Source organism: Morone saxatilis, unplaced genomic scaffold (genome assembly GCF_004916995.1).
Source record: "Morone saxatilis isolate NCDOM2014 unplaced genomic scaffold, NCSU_SB_2.0 Contig3, whole genome shotgun sequence".
In the NCBI taxonomy this organism is placed as follows: domain Eukaryota; kingdom Metazoa; phylum Chordata; class Actinopteri; family Moronidae; genus Morone; species Morone saxatilis.
In genome coordinates, this window is record NW_023339873.1 from 14,940,973 (window position 1) to 14,959,384 (window position 18,412).

The window sequence follows — 18,412 nt, forward strand, 5'->3', positions numbered from 1 at the left end:
GGCCTTTCTCAGGTTCCCACAGAGCCACCTCGTAAAAGTGACACGCTGTTGATGAATATGGGCGTCAGCGGGCTCACCGGGCCCTGGGTGGGCCCTCACATCTGCGCTGGATGAGGGATCATCGCACAACAGCAGCAGTGGCCGCAGCATTACGGCTCGGTGTTAATAAAGGAAATAGACAACACGTCCTTAGTGCTACATAATACCTCTGCCTGTGAGTCAAAGGCAACCACCAGTGAGTAGGACTGGGCACTGTGAATCAGCACCAGGATATTGACAAGAATTAGAGCTGGTTCCAGCCTAAATGTGTCTGTAGCAGCGAGTATTGAAAACTGTTGAATAGGGCTGCAATCAATGATTATAACTATTACAGTTAATCGTTTGGTCTATAAAATGTGACAAAATTGTGAAAAATGTCGCGTATAAGAATTTCCAGAGACACTTCACATAGCTGGTTTGTCTCTGCCAAAGAAGAATTGGACTTGAAAAATGACTAACAATTAATTGAGAATAGTTACTGATTAATAATATTCTGTCAATCAACAAATTGACAATAATTGACTAATTGGTTCAGCTAAAGCGAAAGTTTTAAATTGAATCTCTGTTATTCAGTTTTGCGATTTTGAGCTATATAAAAATTAAATTGACGTGACTTCCCTATTTGATCAGACAGTTTCTGATATAGATTCAACTAAAGATAAGACTATTTTATATAGACAAAGTTGTTTTATGGCTGCTTGTTTTTAGACGTTTAACATTTTAGAAAACATTTTTATATTCCTCAAAGTAAGATATTGTAAAATGTATGTGTTTAGTATTGGTCGTATTGGCACTAGTATCAAATATGTGTAGCATTAATCATTTTTAAAAAGACTAAAATATCTCAACAAATATTTTTTTAACTTCTTGCAGCGTTATTTGGGCAGTGTGTGTCCCGTCGGCGGTGGGTGCCAATGCCTTTTCCTCAACATGCATTCCTAATTTGTCTGCTTCATGTTTGGGTTCCACTGAGGTTTTCTGGTTCTGTCCTCAGTTCCGTCTCATTAAGTTCCCTTCTCCCACATCATGCTCAATTTCCTTTGGCCCAACTGCCTCCTCTACCGTCACCATGCAGTTATGGTTTCATAGATGTTCATTGGTATATTATTCTACCCGGGTATTGTATGACGACAATGGCGCAAAACAAATTAGGCTCTCTGCTGAATCAGCCAACAACATGGAGTTTACTTCTGTAATCTTTTGACTGGGGGAAACAAAGGAATCCAGAGTTGCCTCTCCAAATATTTCCCTGATTCTCACGGCTGCTCATGGTTTTGTAATGGGTCTTTTTTTATAGCTGTCAGTGAGGAATGCCGGCTGTGGGTGCCGCAGTAAACCCTCTCACGGCAATGGCATCATAGCATGGATTAAAGAAGTGTGTGTTTGTGTGCATGTGTACATTTGTAATTGTTCTGCGCTCGCAGACGAACAAAGCCCTGCTTGATTGTGTTTACGTCTCGTAGGTATACTCGCATGTGTGAGTGTGTGTTTGCATCTGTTTTGAGTGAAGCGTTGTGTATCTGCTTGTTGCATTATGCTCAGGAGGGTAAAAGGAAAAAGCGCTGTTGCTTGATTTGTGCATGCTTTGACATGATGACCCAGGGTCAGGAGAGGAGCTGATGTGGAAGAGACCCCTGTTCGTCATGCAAAACCAGGCCGGCTGTAACAAAGCTACCTGGGACGGAAGGTCTGTTTGGTCAATCTAAACATCCCAGGAACCTCTGATTTCTTTTGTAGCTTACAGGATGATCTACAGCACTCTGCTTTTTTTTGTGAGCATCCCAGCAAAAATGACGCATCACTGGGAAATGGGAAGCAGGCTCGTGCAGAAGCCCCCATTTTTCCCCCCCAGCTTTTAGCAGGACGTCTGGGCAGCATATTGTACCGTTTCATTCCACATGAACGTGTCTTAGATTAGCGTCGCAAAAAGCCACCTAGCATCTGGAGGTCAGAGCCTATCTTGGGTGTCAATGGGACAGGGAGCATCCCTTGAATCATAGCCCCCTTTTATCAGCCCTTTGACAGGCAGGGCTAGAAAATGTCTTTCATGTTTGGGTTAGGGAGGGAATCTGAAGCAGCAGGCTGCTTTTCATGCCTTGTGTGTGCCGCTGAGAGCCTTGCAAAGAGTTCAGATTTGGTTACAATTGAATTAGACTGAGGAGCTGGCCTACAACAGCGCCACAGTCTGCCCCAGTGAACAGAAAATCCAGAATCTGTTTATTCCCATAGATCTGTGTTCTTATGTTTTTCTGTATGTGTGCACACCTGCCCGAGTGGGCTCACATGTGCATATATCATATCATATTCACATCTTTGATTGTCTGCCAGTAAATATGTTCCCGGAGCTGTAGGAGTTTCACAGCAGTGTGTGTGATGGTGTGTTGCTGTGTCTGGAGGAGCCGCAATCTGTTCTTGGCTGTCTCCGTCTCCTCTGGCAGTCTTCCCCTGCAGGCTGTGGAGGTCAATGTGATAATGGAGCCGCCACTACTGGCTCTCCCCCGTGACCCAGCAGGGTGGACACTCTTCTTCCAGCTCTGTTTCTCGCCTCACTGTCGAACTCTACATCCATCATTTTCTGTGTGTGCTGTCTCTGTATAGGACTGTTTTTTTTACTCTCTGTTTGTCTGTTTCTTCGGCATGCACACCTTATGGCCCTTGTACTTTTTGACCTTGCTTGTAAATCTAGAGTGGCTCACTGAACCACACTATTATTTATGTCTGAGATTATTTCTAAGTGTTTGTGTGTGATAAGACAACACTATTTGTGCCTCTGTTCTGTTTTCCACTGCAGGTTCCAGGACACGGTGAGCTACTTTGGGGTGAAGCCAAAGTCCGGGGAGAAAGACGTAGCCCCAAATCACGTTTTTATGCTTTGGTACGAGTTTTGCAATGACTTCAAGAACACCTGGATACGACAAAACAAGAATATCTCCAAGGAGAGGTGAGTTGGAGTCTGGTGGGGTTGCTCCATTTCTTAATTTCTCTGTGAAAGAGTCTAATTTCTTCTGTAGCTCTGATCGGCTTCCTGAAGTCTGAAACATTTCTGTCAGATTCTTGAGTCTCTACCTTATCTACCTATTTTTTTGTTTCCCAACTTAATGAAAGTGCGAAACTAAATACTTCTCCTTTAAGTTCTCCTTTAAGTGTAGGTCATAAAAACCTGGCTGATATCCTCTGTAAGATGCTAAAATATTTGCTGATGTACCCCAACTCTTCAAAACACAATCTGAGGTTTAACCATGTGATCCATGGGTGAGACTTCTTGTCTCCGTCACCTTCGGATTGGTGTCCTAACGACCTCTAGACATAGCATCAAATTAGCACTAATTGCGCAAGGTTGATGGGCAGATGCTGGGTTGGAATTAAAGCAGAGAGAAAGGCTACCAAAGAGGAGGCACACAGGAGTAGCTGAGGCCTCTGCCCTCCGTGTGAAGGACTGGGGCCTGAATTTATGATGTTTCCCCTGACCTGAGGCGTCATGGGGGGGGGGGATTCCACCGAGGGACAGCAGACCCGGCTGGCTTTACTAGTGCCTGTGGCCGTTAAAGGCAGCGCGTTATGGGAGAACTGATAAACACTGTAATGACGCTGGACATGCAGGCCCAAAGGGCAGGAGGGCTGCACGTGCACAGAGACAACGTCAGGACCGCAGAAGGTGCCATATCGTGAATCTGAGCTTCCATTTAGCATCCTCCACGCTGAACTGAGCGCCCTGCCTTGCATCCATGTGCTCTCTCTTAATTGTTTACTAGGTAATCGTGTCTCACAGTACTCACAGCTGATTGTGTTTATGTACAATTAACTTTATTTTAAATACTGCTTGCGCACTCATAAAAGCCAAGTGTTTTTTAAAGGCTGCCTCATTATCTCATCAACCCACTGTCATTCTCTACTGCTTCTCACTTATAGGGCTTTCACTGACCGCAAACTCCTGAGAGGATCTCTGTGTGTGTGTGTGAGTGTGTGAGTGTGTGTGTGACTCTACATGGCTCCATGACACAGGGCGCCCCAGGGAGATACTTAAATGTCTTGCTCTTACAAACAACTTCACAAGGTCACAGTGATGAGAGGCTTCTGACTTTATATTGTTTTCAAAAGTACTAGTTTCGTGATTTAGTTCCAAAGTGTTCAGCGTGCACTTCTACTTTTAACGTGCCTGCAAGTATCAAGTCCATGTGGATTTCTTTTTTTTTTTTCTCTATAGGTTGAAGGAAGCTCAAGAAAACATCAAGAAGATCACAGCGGAGAAGAGAGTCGAAACCAAGAAGATCAATGCCAACAGTCTGGTAAGAACTGATCTGCATACAGCAAAGAAATGGAATTTCCTGAAAGCTGCTCTTTCTTGTGTCAGCACTGAAATCAACACACTGAATCTTTTTGTGCCTCTTGCCAACAGAAAGAGAGGCTGCGGCAGAAGGAAGCCGGCGTGTCCTCCAGCTGAATGAAATGCCACAGCAGAAGAAGAAATGCGGACTGCTGTCGGTAAGAAAGTCGGAGGAGATGACAGATCAGAAAGTGTGCAGGCCTCATCTCTCCTGCGTTGACCACCTGCCTCAACAACAGTGCACCGTCCTCTGTGCCCTGTACGGACTCAAAATAAAACCTCACCAGACTCTTTACTACTCCCACTGCCATATCTCTGCCCTACTAACAGCGCTGGACCCCCCCCCCTACATCAAACTTTTTTCTCATAGAAGCTTGGCCTGCAACAAGGATGCATGGCTGACACAACCGGAGTGATGAGAGTGTTAAAGGCCAAAGGTTGATCTCATTCATGCAGCACGGCGTGACCTCTGAGTGCCCAGCTTGTGAAAGGTTTCAAGGGGTCAGTGGGATTCACAACAGTGCCAGCTGACAAGTCCATGAGGTTCCTTCTGGATCCACGAGAGCTGAGAAACCATTTCTATGTGAGGTGTAGACGTTGTTGCTGCCTGGAGAGGAAAATCCATGTTGACAAAACAAATCTTTCTCTCTTTCTGGAAGCGGTAAAAAAAAAAAAAAAAAAAAAAACAGTTCCCGGTGTCGTTTTGCTGTAGCTAATAGCTTCTCATTCACCATGGCTCATTAAGAGTCTTGTAAATAAGTCATGTTGTGGAATCGGCAGGGACCGTGCAGCTTTGAGGAGTACGACAAACGATCTGCGCCGAGGCTTCAAGTGCAAATGAAGACGTGTTGCATATAAGTGTGTGTGTACAAATTAGTATGCAGAAGTTTCCCTGTATTGTAGCACTGCACCAGACTGACCTCTCCTGGGTGACGGCCAGAGAAGAGCAGGACCTGGCAGCGAGCCTCGGGCCCCCTCACACCAACACACACAAACACACCCAAACATGTACTTTAAAACATTAAAAACAAGTTTTAAACCCAAGATATTAAATATACAGTATGCACACTTGGTAATCCTTCATTAAATTGCTGTGCATCCAGTGTGTCCAGCACACTTTTAAGCACTTTACTGCTTGCAGTAGTCGTCGCTCGCTATAAGCCACACTCCCGTTATGCTTTTCAGATGTCTTGCACTTTTTTGCACCTCCTGTCCTATGCAAGGGTATGGTTTTCTTGTTAATATGATTTATTGTTTTGCTTCATATTGACACCCTATTAGTTTTTTCTTTATTATTTCTAAGAAAGTGTATTAAGCTCAATGTTTAATTTTGCAAATGTAACCACGCTCCTGCAGTGTTCAAGAAAAGTCTATTTATGTAAGGAAAGATTTATTTTATGCCAAAATAACGTCAGCTTTGTTCCCTTCTAGGCTGTATTTTTATGAGATGTAATTGACTGAGAAGGTGCCTGATAGATCCATTAGATGAAAGATATATTGTTGTGCCCACTTATTTACAAGAAATAGTAGTTTGCATAGAATGAAGACAGTTGCTTTTTCTGTTTTTTGGTTTTGGAGAGATGAAGTGTATATTTTGGGTATTGAGAACATTTGCGCATATCACCTGAAGCCATGTGAGTTGTTATACCTCAGACAGACTTCCATTATCAGAGTATCCGTAAAAACTGCACCTTGAATTGCTTTTATACCCTCCAAAGTCTTTCACGTGTGCCATTTATTTTGTATAAAGAAAACTAGATATTTCATAACTTTAAACTGCTATGTTTTACTTCAGAGGGTTTGAAAAAGAAAACAAAAAGAGCCAATACTGACCAAGGAACTGCTGTAGCCTCTACTGTATGTATGTCAGTTTATGTAACCTTCAGTAGCTCTCATATAGGTGCTCTGTAATTTTATGGAATTGTTTTAAATTTCAAGAATAAACTACTGGATGCCGAACAAACTGGACCAATATCTCTCTATTTCTGTCTGTCAACACTTCCATTAGGCCGGCTTTTAGAAGCCCAGCAGTGCACCGAGCAAATGTGATATTTATGTAAGAAAGCTGACTCATCAAAGGGGACTTGATGATTCATAATTCAGCTAGGCTGTTCAATAAACTATGAGTCACAGTTAAGTCATTGAATCAAGCTGCATTTTAAGACATTGTTCCAGGAAGAGCCCTAAAATAAAGTGATTATCTTTAATAGTGTGAGGAATTAGTCATTAAGTTTCTTTTAAGAGAACTAAGATTGCATTAGGAATGTGAAATTTGATTAAATGCACATTTAAGTGTTGTAGCCTAATTGTTGTATCACTAAACAGTCAATCTGTGCTTTGCAATGGAAATTTAGAACGTGGTTTTACTTAAACTAAATTCAACAAGGATCAATAAATCACCAATAGATTTAATACATTTTGACTGTAGATTTACAGCTTTTGCTCTTCAGTTCATGCCAAAATAATCATACAGATTGAGTGTTGTGTAAGGCTGAAGAATAATGCTTTTTCTAATTAAATTTTCGGCTTGTTTATGAAATGCTGGATTGGTGCCGTTTAGAAAGAAAATCCCTCATTTGCACTGAAATTTCGACATTTGCGGGTAATGTAACAAAATGTAGTAAAGGCTAAATGGCATCATTTCAAGGGATAACAGGAGCAGGTAACCACATCTTTTCTCATAAAACTGACCACTTTTACGATGAAATGTATGCCAAAGTCTGAGCGTGAACGTCTCTCCGTGCAGGAGGAGAGCCGCAGATGATGAGGACATCATTTAACATTTTGTTTGAATACACTTTCCTCCTTTACATCAGGTGTAAAGTAACATCATATGCACAATATTCCAACATCCGTTTATTTGATGTTTTCATGGATAATTTAATTAAAGGGATAAACAAACCGGTTACATCAAAGATGGCTTTACATTTTACAACTATTTAACCTCGATACTGTAGAAATCACCACTGTACATTGCCCCGTTTATACTAATAAAGAAGCCTGCTGTCTCTACAACTGAATATGCGCCCAACTTACAAAAAATCAAACACTTTACTGATGGAAATTCACAGATATCAATTAACCTTGAAAGTTTCTTGAAGTATCGAAATAAAATCACATTTTCCATTTACAAATATCGCCACTCGTCCATCAAATTCCACACAGTGGAAACATCCAGTTAAACACACATATATGCACACAAAAAAACAACATTGTGTTTCCCTGTCACAATAAGCGTTTTGAACCGTGACTTATTAAATAAACCGGAATTATGCAGTCCTCTGGAGGAGGCGAGGAAGCCGTGCGTAAAACGTGGCCATTCCATGTCAGCGTTCCCGTGCAGTGATGCTTGTTTTCAAACTTGGCAAACTGGTGAGGAGTAAAATGTTCAATGCAGTTTAACGTCGGTTTATAAGTTGCGTGTCCATATTTGTTCACACGTTGTGCAAGAAGAGAATCGTTGTAGCCTACATGTAGGACGCCTTCATGGATGCTTCCTTCTAGATGGAGACAGACACGCGTTGTGGGCTGTGTGACAGCCTTTTCTGTTGTTGTTTTTTTGGTTTGGTTGGTTTGTTTGTATTCTACCAACAATCCTGTCCGCGAAGAATAAAAACATGAAAAACGCACACACACACACACACGCACACACACAACACATTTCTGTGCGTCTTTAGTCCAGGTCTATGGATATACAGCGGCACTGTTTGACGCGCTGGATGCGTTTCTTCTTGGTGGGTGGCTGCTGGTCCGGACAGTTTAAAGTAAAAGTCATGGTGGTAAAACGCTTCGGCTTGCAAAAAGAACAGGACTGGAAGGCACCCTCCTCCCGGCGGATGTGTCTGGGGATGTAGAAGGAGTTGCACTGTCCGTAACAGAAGCGGTTGATGATGGTGCGGCTGACGCAGCCCTCCTCGTGGATGGTCTGCTTCAGGGGCTGCGTCTTGCACCAGTCCCGTTTCAAATACTGGCGCTCCGTCACATGTAACGCTTCCTGGCTGGACTCCAGCACCTCGTCGGCCGGTGAGGATGAGCCCTGCCTCTGCCGGGACCCGGAGCCCGCCTGCGGAGGCTGCGGTTGCTGCTCCGATTCGTTTGGGTTGTTTTTGTCAGGATGAGGAATGGCGCCTTGTGAACCTCGGTTTCTTTTGGAATCCACGGGAGAGGATAGCAACCCAATGATGAAAACCATACTGCAGAGGATACGCGTCGAGTTGGCCATCCTTGGGGAGGAGAAGAAAATAATTCATCACCAATACCGTTTCAACACTGGATGGGTTACGCACAGCTGTCAAAGCTTTTACGCTGCGTAAAAACGCACAGATACAGCTTTCCTTTTTTTTTAATCCGCAAGAAAAACGAGACTTAATTCTAAAAACAATTAAAGTGTACATTTGAATTACATCAGTCTAAATAATTGAATGAGAAATTGAAGTCTCGTGTATTAAGTACCATGTACAGTACTTTATATATACATGAACCATAATGCAAAGGAACGCCAAACCAAGTTTAACAAAAACAAAAGCGCATAAGCTTGTTTGTTTAATATCTACGTCTTCATAAATGCACACCAGAGGATAACAAGCATGCAGTTAGTTGTTATTTGTAAGTAATAACATCAAATAAAGTTCAAATGTATCTGCGCGTGGATGTTATGGCCAGAAACTGTCCAAATCCACTCACCTGTCCATCTCTCCACTGCTAAGTGCGATGATCTGATCCTGTCACTCCTCTACGACACCTTCCGAGGTGATAGGCACCTACTGCTGTCGACTGTACACTGGTGGGACTGTGGATGGGTGGGAGACTAACCGCTCCATAGACAGGGGCCAGGGGGGTTTAATACAAATTGCTCCAGCGCCGGACTGTCTCCCTTTTAAATGTCTGCCAGCTGAGATGTGCACAACAGTTCCCTCTACATTATTGGCTAAGCACGATGTAGAGAAAATCAAAACTATCCGCCCCCTCAACACTTCCCTGAACCCACTTCAAGAAAACAGACAACCGAGGAACAGCGAGGGCAGGCAGAGAGGAGGAGGAGGAGGGGGAGAGACGGGCTGAGAGCGGACAGGCCGGAGGTTTGTGCGCACATGGAAAAAGTAAAGCAGTTGATGTGTTTTATTTGAAAAGGATTATGATGATAACACTGAGGAGTATGTCACAATTTTGCAACTGAAAGGAGGCGTTCGCGGTCTGAGAATGAACTCTGTCACAAAGGTTGACACAGCACACCTGCGAATCCTCAGCATAACAACAATAACACGCTTTCTGCATAATACATTTTTAAAAATTGGTGAAATTTGCTTTGAAACAGACGATTGTGAATTCCAGAAACGCAGTGTGGTATATAAACAATATGTATTGCTCCATTAAATAGTCACAGCCTTTCAGTTTTCTGCACGTCTCCTCAGTGTACGCACAAATGAGACTACTGTGTAAATGAGTCTCAGATTACAGTCTTTAAAATGAATTAAAGAACAATATCGCACACTTTAATAATAAAGCACCTATTATATATGGCTTATACATTGGTATTAATAGTATTTTTATTTGGTGTTAAGTCATTTACTTTATTTTATCAGTTTAAGCCATTATTAAAAAAGGAGCTCTCGGGTTGCCAGGTTGTGCAATATCCCTCCGATATCATTTATGTTTGGTAAAAAGCAGTTATAAATATTAATTGAGTTAATTAATTCATTTCAGGTTTTTCCACAAGGTTAATGGTCCATTAGAGTGTCTACTTAATGAACTAAATATCTGAAACATAATCCAGTGTCCTGCTGAAGGGATTTTTAACAACCAGATAACTCAAAAATGACTGTTTATAATTTATGCATAAAGGTAAAGGAGTTATAAAAAAGGAGAATTATAAAGAATAACTGAAGAGCTTGCTTCATGGAGGAAAGTCAGTTTCAGCTCTGATATTCTGGAAATACCGATTAATTATTTAGGCCAAACACTCAACCTGCCTGTATCTCTGTAACTCATAAACGAATCGTGTTGCTGGATTTTCTGTGTATGCTTCTGATATATGTATGTATGTATATATATATATATTCATATATTTTATGCTGCTTCAGTAAGGTGAATCGAACCATCTTCTCTCGCCGTGAACCCATCTGCTGAACACATGGCCGCAATATGTATGCATCCTGACGCAGCGCCTGGACGTGGAGCATTAAACCAGTATAAATACACAGTGCGCTAAGAGCATTATAATTCTAACATACTGCTACAGTAACGGAGGATTTTAGCCCAACTATTTGTCAAGTCTAATCTATACCACTAAACTTAAAAAGCATGTGAAACACCCAATGGCTGCTAAGAATAAATCTCAGGGAATGATTTGGACCTCCACCCTTTTACTGTCTACTCTTCAGATTCTTTACAAGAAGAAATAAAAACCATGCCTGTGCCATTCACGTTCTTCAGAGAGACACAAGTGTTAAGCTGGTTGACGTGGAGCCCTGAGCCAAATCCATACAGACAGTTTAGTAGCATTGGGATGTGAGTTTACACTGAGCAGAAAGAACACGTTAATAGAAGAATCTCCAGAGATGCAGATTATCTCTTTTCAAAAGAACCAGAACTGACTTTGTTGGAACATACGCAGCAGACAATAAGTACATGTGACCTGGAAAAGGTTGCAACTTCAGGTTTCTGACAGAATACATTCCTGAGCCCTATTAGAGCACGTTCCACTGAACATGTCAGTGTGCTGTGTGTTCAGCAGCGGTTGTAGGACTCCCCCTCCTGGCTCCAACAGGTACTACTCATTAATGCAAAGCAGACAATTCAAAAGGAGAGAAACATATATGCTGTCTGATTTTATTTGTCTGGATCGGTTCACATGGCAAAGCATTTTACTGGTTGTTTGAACTTAATGGACTGAGACAGACGATGGTGTGATCAATACTGCTTGGCTTTTTTTCTTCTTTCATAAAAAAAAATGCAACAAAAGCTGAATTTTCTTCTTTCTGTTCATGACAAAAGTAAGAAAATATTCTGTGATAAAAAAAACAGCTGTGACTTCTGTAAACAGTTTTTTTTTAAACATCTAACTATGGATTGGATATAAAATGCATAAATAAAAGCATAAGACTTCATCTAAATATTTCCACTCATACCATCAATCACATTTCACATAATTTGGTCTGCACACTACCATCTAAACACTACGCAACATATAATCTTGTAGGCATTTGTCAATATTTGACTTCTAAACTTGCTTTACTAGAGTAAAACAAACTTAAGGCATATGAACATCTCCCACTGAGGCTCTAACGCAACACAAACAGCAGCTACTGCAGCTAAAAATAAATTAAAACCCCTGAAAATATGATGATATAAGGGAATGTTTAACGTCATGTAGTCCTAACCAGACAGAGACCTGCATAGTGAGGAAACGTAAAAAGGCAAAAAAAAAAAAAAGAGATTTGGAACTATAAATCTACAGGCTTGGTGGCAGACATCAGTTGAACTTGGTTGAGAGGGTTTCTAGGAGAGCCTCTGTAATGGTTCATGTCCTTCTCCACTACCTGCTGCACAAGAGGCTTCTGATCGCCACATGGATCGGGGACAGAACAGTCCAATTTGGTCTTTGGTTGGACCTTGTTGGTCACGTCACCCAGAGCGCAGGACTTTGGTTTACGGGCCAAAGTGCTTGGCTTTTTGGGCGGGACTGGAGGTGGTTTCTTTATGGGACAAATGCTATTGGACAGTACCACTTGTGCCTCTTCCTGGTAAGGCTGCAGCTGTGGGCGAGGGGAAAGGCCGCTCTCCAGGCTCACTGCCTTCACCACTTGACGGCTCTGGCTGGCGGAGAGTTTTGCGTTTCTCGTGGGTCTCCTGCTCTCTCCCAGGAGAGAGTTCATCCTGCGGACAGTCTGGCGCACAGGGGTGCGTTGGAACTTGAGCGGTGATCGGATTTGTGCGCCCATGGTGCCTCTGGGAGAATGAAGGGTGAGCCTGTTGAAGTGTTGAATGTGGTCTGCCACCCGACACCTTTCGATCTCCAGGCTGCGTGGCGAGAGGGGCTGTTGGTTTTGGACTTCGGAACCAATCTCTGGGGAAGATTCGTGCTCATGTACCACACTGACTTTAGTACCAACTTTAGGAGGTGTGCCAAGCTCATCTCCGAGTTCAAGGTCCAGCTTGTATGGAGTGGACTGCAGCCCGGAGGGGACGCCCAGTTTGAAGAGAGCAGGACTCTGGATGTCCAGAGCATCAATCAACCTGCTGCAGTTTACCGGCTCTACCTCCCTTTCGCTCTCACCCACCATGGAGCCGTTATGGCTACTGATGGGAGTAGGGCAGAGAGAACCTATATCTGCCTTCGCTGCTGGACTACGGTACACACCAGACTCAAAAATTACACTGTCAATATGCAACGGTGACAAAGCGGCAATTTCAATCTGGCCAAAGGTAATGTTCTGATCATTAGCAAAAAGCCGCTGCTGAGCCGGGAAGCTTGAGGGCTCGGAGTCCACAGAGAGAACATGGACTGTGGGAGACTCTGGTGGAGGGACTACGATGCCGTCTGGTGGTTTAGTTGTGTTTGTTGCCGTTGAGTTGCAAGGGTCCTGTATGACAGCCTGGAGGTCGCTTCCCGACTCTGTGAAGGCCTTCTTTATTTTCAGCAGAGTGGGTCCGGTTTGGCTCCGGCCTACAGTGACAGAGCTCTCACTCTCCAGGCTCTCGGCGCTGGAAGCACAACACAGCTTCTTGGGAAGGCTGGCCCCCATCAGGGGCTTTGATACGACAATGGCTGGCTCAGACGTATAGTTGCTCTTAAGGCACACGTTCATTGGGGTGTCTGTGAAAGACCTTCCGCTAAAAGCCTCCGCTCCTACGGGAGTCTCCCCGTTCCATGAGGTCCGGTGGGCACTTGAGTCACATTGGGGGGTCAGCAGGTTGTCTTCAGACTTACTGATGTACTTGGAGCCTGTAAAACAAAGTGGAATATTAGCAGTTATTACAACTCAAAATAATGCATGAGTAACATTATGCTGGAATATTTTTTTATACATCAGTTTATTATTTGTTCATTTGGTACTCACTTTTGGATTCAGCTTTTCTAGGCAGACCTGATGGAGTCAGGAACTCTGTCTCTTTGGTGAAACGAAAACTGGCGGTGCTCTCCTGAGTGGCAAGTCGCCAGCCAATGGACTCAGATCCCTTTATCACCAGCATGGAATGAGAAATGAAAGATGAAAGGAGGAGGATTAAGGTTTAGAGTATTATTTTGTTAAAAAGGACCCCATAGATGTTACCCAAAATGTTACATTAATATGTTATTAATGATTGTTGTGGTTAGTTCTTCAGAGGATGACAAAAATCACTCAGAAGAAACCAGATATTGGATTTGTTGGCCAAACAACTTTTTATTAAGTCAAAAATATACATTTAACTATGGATCATTAGAAGGTTATGCACATTAAACCTTTAACAGCATACTTAATGCACCCCAAAACAGGTTACAATATATTGTATGTATATACTGTATAGTATATAACAACATCCTTTCACCTGAGCTCTTAACATAGTTACTGAAAATTGGGCACAGGCTTTGTAAGTATCAAACATATTATTTAGTAATATTACAGGTACTGAAAAAACAATCCAGCTTACTTAAAAGTGTGCATGCATTAGTTTCACTGTGTTAACCACTGAAAGTAAACTTAAAATGTTACACAATAAAAAAAGTGCTATTGTGCAACAATTTACCCCAAAAAATACCCCTGTGTGCAAAAGTGTTACTTGATTTTAATACAGTTAATTGCAGCGTATGCCTGAACGCACTTGATTAACGCCATTTTCACTGTTCATCTGTGAAAGTGGAATGTGAAGTCTGTTGGGCAACCACACTTACAGCGTCTTTGCTGCTCTTCCCCAGGCTGAAACGCGAGCGCAGGGATTTGAGTGGTGCTTCTTTTTTGGCGGCTTTAGGAGAAAAGCAGCCAGCCCTTCCAGATTCAACTCTGAAAAAGGATATACATTCAAACAATTATCAACGTGAGATCTGAGGTTAATCTTTTACTAACCCTTATCTCTCTGTATAGTATAGCATAGCATAGCATAGTAGGAACTGCATAGCTGTGTGGCACAGACAAATGTACAGCATCTCTTTGTGTTAATTATCTGTCTGTTGTCTGTTACTGGACCATACTGTAAGTGTCATTTCTATCCCCCTACGAGATAAATGACAAATATGAATTTTGAAAGATAACTGGAGGACAAAGTGCATACCTGTTGACAGCATGTCTGCTGCTCAGTCGTCGGCTCTTCCTCCTGACAGAGGTAGCAGATTGCCTTCTAGACTTCCCTGCTGGTGACAGGATATTCTGGGAAGAGTCCAACACCCCCGAAGCACTGTAAGCTAGAGTATATAAAAGGGAAAAAACATGTCAGCTTTACCACAAGCTTTAGTGAGCGGGACCAGCTGATGCCCATTTGATTAAACAATCATCAATACCTGATCCAGGAGTAGACGTTCCACTGAACAAAGTATTGGGAAGTAATTCTATCCCAAGGGTCTTTTTGACAGATCTACGTTTCTTGTTTGAGAATCCAAAAGAGTGCCCAGATTCCAAAGGAAGCTTTCGCTTTGAGGATGGCGTTGCAATCACAGGAGTTGCAGAGGAAAAGACTGGAAAATCACAAAAGAATTAATATCTTTGAAAGTGTAGGATTTCCTCTTTTGTATTTGAACAGATGATTCGGAGCCAAGGCACTGAGAGGAAGCAGCATTCATTTATGGAAGATGATCCATGCAAATGACAGGCAGACAGGCAGGCAAAGAAAATCAAAGCCAATGAAGACATTTGAAATAAAGGCATAAATTCACATCGTTCAAACAACGCATTATTTATTATCATGGCCAATGTGAATCAGTTTCATTTGAAGCGAACCAGAAGACAGAAAGCTTGTTGTTTCATGTGCATAGCAGATGGATTACTACAGTATCACCATGCTACATGACAGGCAGCATTATCTCCTCTGACCTCATCTGTAGTACCTACCAAGACTGTCTGACTGGGTGGCTTTTTGGGGTGTTCTATTAGTTTTTATCTTATTCAGAGCACCACTGACCATATCTGAAATATGAGACAAAGCGAACCTTATAAACAGTATTTACTGACTAAAGCTGCTACAAAATAACATGATTCATGGCTTCATTTTACTTGAATGTGTCTAATGTCACTATATTTCCAGTGCAGTTGTAATTTATCTGGCCAATCTTTGCATATTTTTTCACCAAATAAATCAATCTCTGATCATTTAGTCCTACCTCCAAAGCTGCGTCTGTGTCTCTTCTTCATCCCCGAGTCCAGTTCCTCAAGTTCATCGTGAGTAGGGGACACGGCCCCCGCCTCACTGCCCAGCATGGCTGGAACTTTTTCTAGAAGAAACTGTGGTAACACACCTGTGGCACACAGAGGCAACCAAATATTAGCAACAAAGCTACAGTGTAGACTGTCACACAGATGACCTGCAGGTAAGACGCTTCATACCAAAGTTGTGTGCATTCTCTATGAAGCAGTGTACTATGGCTGCCTGCAGCTTGAGGCGCTTCTCAGTGTTGGCGTTCATCTTCTCTGTACTGTCTCCAAAGTGAAGGAGGTTGGGAGCCAAGATAACAGACAAGTTGCTGCTATCCATCTTATTCTCTGCACACCTGCAATTAAGAAAATAAAAACAGTAATGTAGATATGAAGACAAAAGGTTAAAACCAGGTCAATAATCTAGAGAAAAAAATGAAATGTAACAAAGTAATACAACTAAACATAATTCTGGCACCTCTTAGACACATTCTGGAGGAAGTCAAAAAAGTGACGCAGCACAGTGAGGTTTTTGTCTGGTAGCACACAAGACAGCAGCATGGTGGCCGAGGTCCTCTCCTCCTCAGTGGGGAGCTGCTGGGCCTTGAGGAAGGCCTCCTGCAGCTCTGTGGAGAGCACGGGCTCTGGCAGCTCCCTGAAGAACTGCTTCACCAGACCAGCCACATCACAGGGAAGTGCAGTGGACAGGCACTCCTCACCAGCATCCAATTTAGCCTGGACAAACAAAACACGGCTCTGTTAGGACCTTTCTCGGGGTCAAGGGCTCTTTGTGAATGCAAGGTCAACTTCAGCCATCACTCACCCTGAGTGCTTTCAGGCGAATGACGGAGCCGGATTTTCTGAACAGGCCCTCCGTGTCGACATGTGCCAGCAGTTTCATACATGCGTCGACCAGAAAGCTAAGAAATGCAGTGAAATGTCATTAGTGTAGAATATACAAGGCGGGGCAAGAAATAACTTGTCAACTGTAAGCTCGAGTAAAAGTACATTAGCATATCCACTTGCCTTGGCACGCTCCCACATTCCATATTATAGTACGGTAAGGTCTCCAGGGATACCCCGAAAACCTTTGTCTGAGGGAACAATCACACAACAAACAAGACATTAACTCTCAGTTTTAGATTTCAAAGAGGAAAGTTCAAATGATGAAAAACGGATCCAATCAGTGGTTTACTCAGCAACATCGCATCTATGTCAAAATCTTGGCCGCACTGTGTTTCTGTATAAACTATATTGATTCAAATGCTTTTCTCTGTGACAAGACAGGAATTTCACTGTCACGTTTCTACTGCCTTTGATCAGTCACTCTTAATGGCTGACATTGCCATGATGATGATAAACGATGATAAAAGCCACAGCAGCCACTCCATGTTGGGTTTTAATCTCAACAATCTGAATTTCAGTGTAGAACAATTACTTCATTTCGGTTCTTGGTTTCTTCACATAGCCTGAACTCAAGTTTGTGGCCTTTGTTTTCTTTCTCTGACCCTGCAAATGCAGAAGTTCAGTGTTGATTTTGAAAAGTCACAAAGTCTCTTGCAACAAACCTTGTGACTGCTGTGAGCCAATTACCAGTAAAGTGCACAAGAACAAACAGGGCCTTCAGAGTTCATTTTGAAATGAACCGCCATTAAACCCAGTATTGCATACTGGAGGTTAAATTGTACTGCCTAAAAATTACAGATGTCTAGTGCCAAAATGTCCCAAACAATGTGGCAGAAAGATTTATGTGAAAACATCGCCCCTTTGTGTCTGCTTAGACTTGGCTTTCTGCTTTTTATGGGGTGAATAATCGGGAGAACAGCCAAACAAAGTATCAGCAGTGACTGACATGGGTGACAACGGCCTGCGAACAAATGGCTCTCATCAGTGGGGGTACGCTTTCAGTAATATGCTAATTTGATTCAGCAGACTAAACAATAGTACGTCCAAGGCTGATACTGTGAACTTGTTGACTCGTGGTCTACCACAACAGACTGTTTCAGAGTCACTGCAAAGGAAACCCAAATAAAGTGCGCTGTACCTTGGCTTTCTTTACTTACCGAGTTGCTGGCTGTTGGCTTACAGCTGGCCGCTTTGTTTTTGTTCCAGTTCTTTGTCTTTATGCCGTACGCTGAGCGGAGGTGCTGCACAGCCACTAGACGCATCATGTTTTTCTCCACGACTTTCATTTTTACACTCCTATCCTGTACTTTCAAATGCACTTTGCAACAGTTCCCTCACTCTCTTCCGTCAGGACCAAAGTAAACTTGACATCCGCAGCTGTATCAGTTCTGTCCCGAGCCAAACCTTTCTAACTTTATCACTTCCTCCAGACTTCTGCTAACTCATCCTGCAGGGGTCTTAACTGCTTACACGACACTTGTCCTCCACCGTTTACCAACTGTACCTAAAAAGTAAGAACAGCCGTAAGAAGTTAACGACTCGGGTTAACTGTACAGTATGGAGAGCCTACCTAATGGCTAGCTTCATGCTTCAGTTGCAATGCAGTTAGCTAGCTAACGTTAGCCAGCTGGGTTAGCAAGTCACATTAGCTCATTAACACGTCTCGAACGAAAAAAAAAAAACAAAAACAAAAACAGCTTTCGGTGTCACACAACTTAAAGATGACGGTTTAACTCTACTCAAACGGTGGCCTGTATAAGAAATACACAGTTTTAATCCGTTAGCTAGCTAACTGCATTGTGCTGTGGTTCCGTTGCGAGGC

General features: G+C 42.7%; 3 protein-coding genes across 3 annotated transcripts in view; 1 reads left to right on the plus strand and 2 right to left on the minus strand.

Annotated features, from left to right (window-relative positions):
- LOC118337675 (formin-like) overlaps nucleotides 1-6,315 on the plus strand; it is a 40,102-nt gene extending 33,787 nt beyond the window's left edge. The window contains 3 exon segments of the mRNA XM_035674804.1: nucleotides 2,831-2,980; nucleotides 4,244-4,325; nucleotides 4,436-6,315. Coding sequence (XP_035530697.1) covers nucleotides 2,831-2,980; nucleotides 4,244-4,325; nucleotides 4,436-4,480 — 277 coding nt within the window. The 3' untranslated portion in view covers nucleotides 4,481-6,315.
- A 908-nt stretch (nucleotides 6,316-7,223) lies between these two features.
- Nucleotides 7,224-9,312, minus strand: grem1b (gremlin 1b). Its single transcript, XM_035674246.1, has 2 exons — nucleotides 9,047-9,312; nucleotides 7,224-8,586 (listed from the first exon to the last, which is right to left on the minus strand). Exons 1-2 carry the CDS (start codon nucleotides 9,052-9,054, stop codon nucleotides 8,037-8,039), a joined length of 558 nt encoding a protein of 185 aa, XP_035530139.1. The 5' UTR covers nucleotides 9,055-9,312; the 3' UTR covers nucleotides 7,224-8,036.
- A 1,865-nt stretch (nucleotides 9,313-11,177) lies between these two features.
- Nucleotides 11,178-18,412, minus strand: arhgap11a (Rho GTPase activating protein 11A). The gene is made up of 12 exons (XM_035673345.1): nucleotides 17,748-18,412; nucleotides 16,711-16,778; nucleotides 16,508-16,604; nucleotides 16,163-16,419; nucleotides 15,877-16,040; nucleotides 15,654-15,788; nucleotides 15,385-15,459; nucleotides 14,838-15,011; nucleotides 14,612-14,741; nucleotides 14,235-14,343; nucleotides 13,423-13,540; nucleotides 11,178-13,307 (listed from the first exon to the last, which is right to left on the minus strand). The coding sequence occupies exons 1-12, from the start codon at nucleotides 17,874-17,876 to the stop codon at nucleotides 11,806-11,808; spliced, it is 2,958 nt and encodes a 985-aa protein (XP_035529238.1). The 5' UTR covers nucleotides 17,877-18,412; the 3' UTR covers nucleotides 11,178-11,805.

Coding starts and splice junctions, on each gene's coding strand:
- arhgap11a (XM_035673345.1), bottom strand. CDS start 17,876: ATGAAAGTCGTGGAGAAAAACATGATGCGTCTAGTGGCTGTGCAGCAC. Junction 16,605..16,710: donor GAATGTGGGAGCGTGCCAAG/GCAAGTGGATAT, acceptor TGCATTTCTTAG/CTTTCTGGTCGACGCATGTA. Junction 15,012..15,384: donor CACCCAGTCAGACAGTCTTG/GTAGGTACTACA, acceptor GTGATTTTCCAG/TCTTTTCCTCTGCAACTCCT.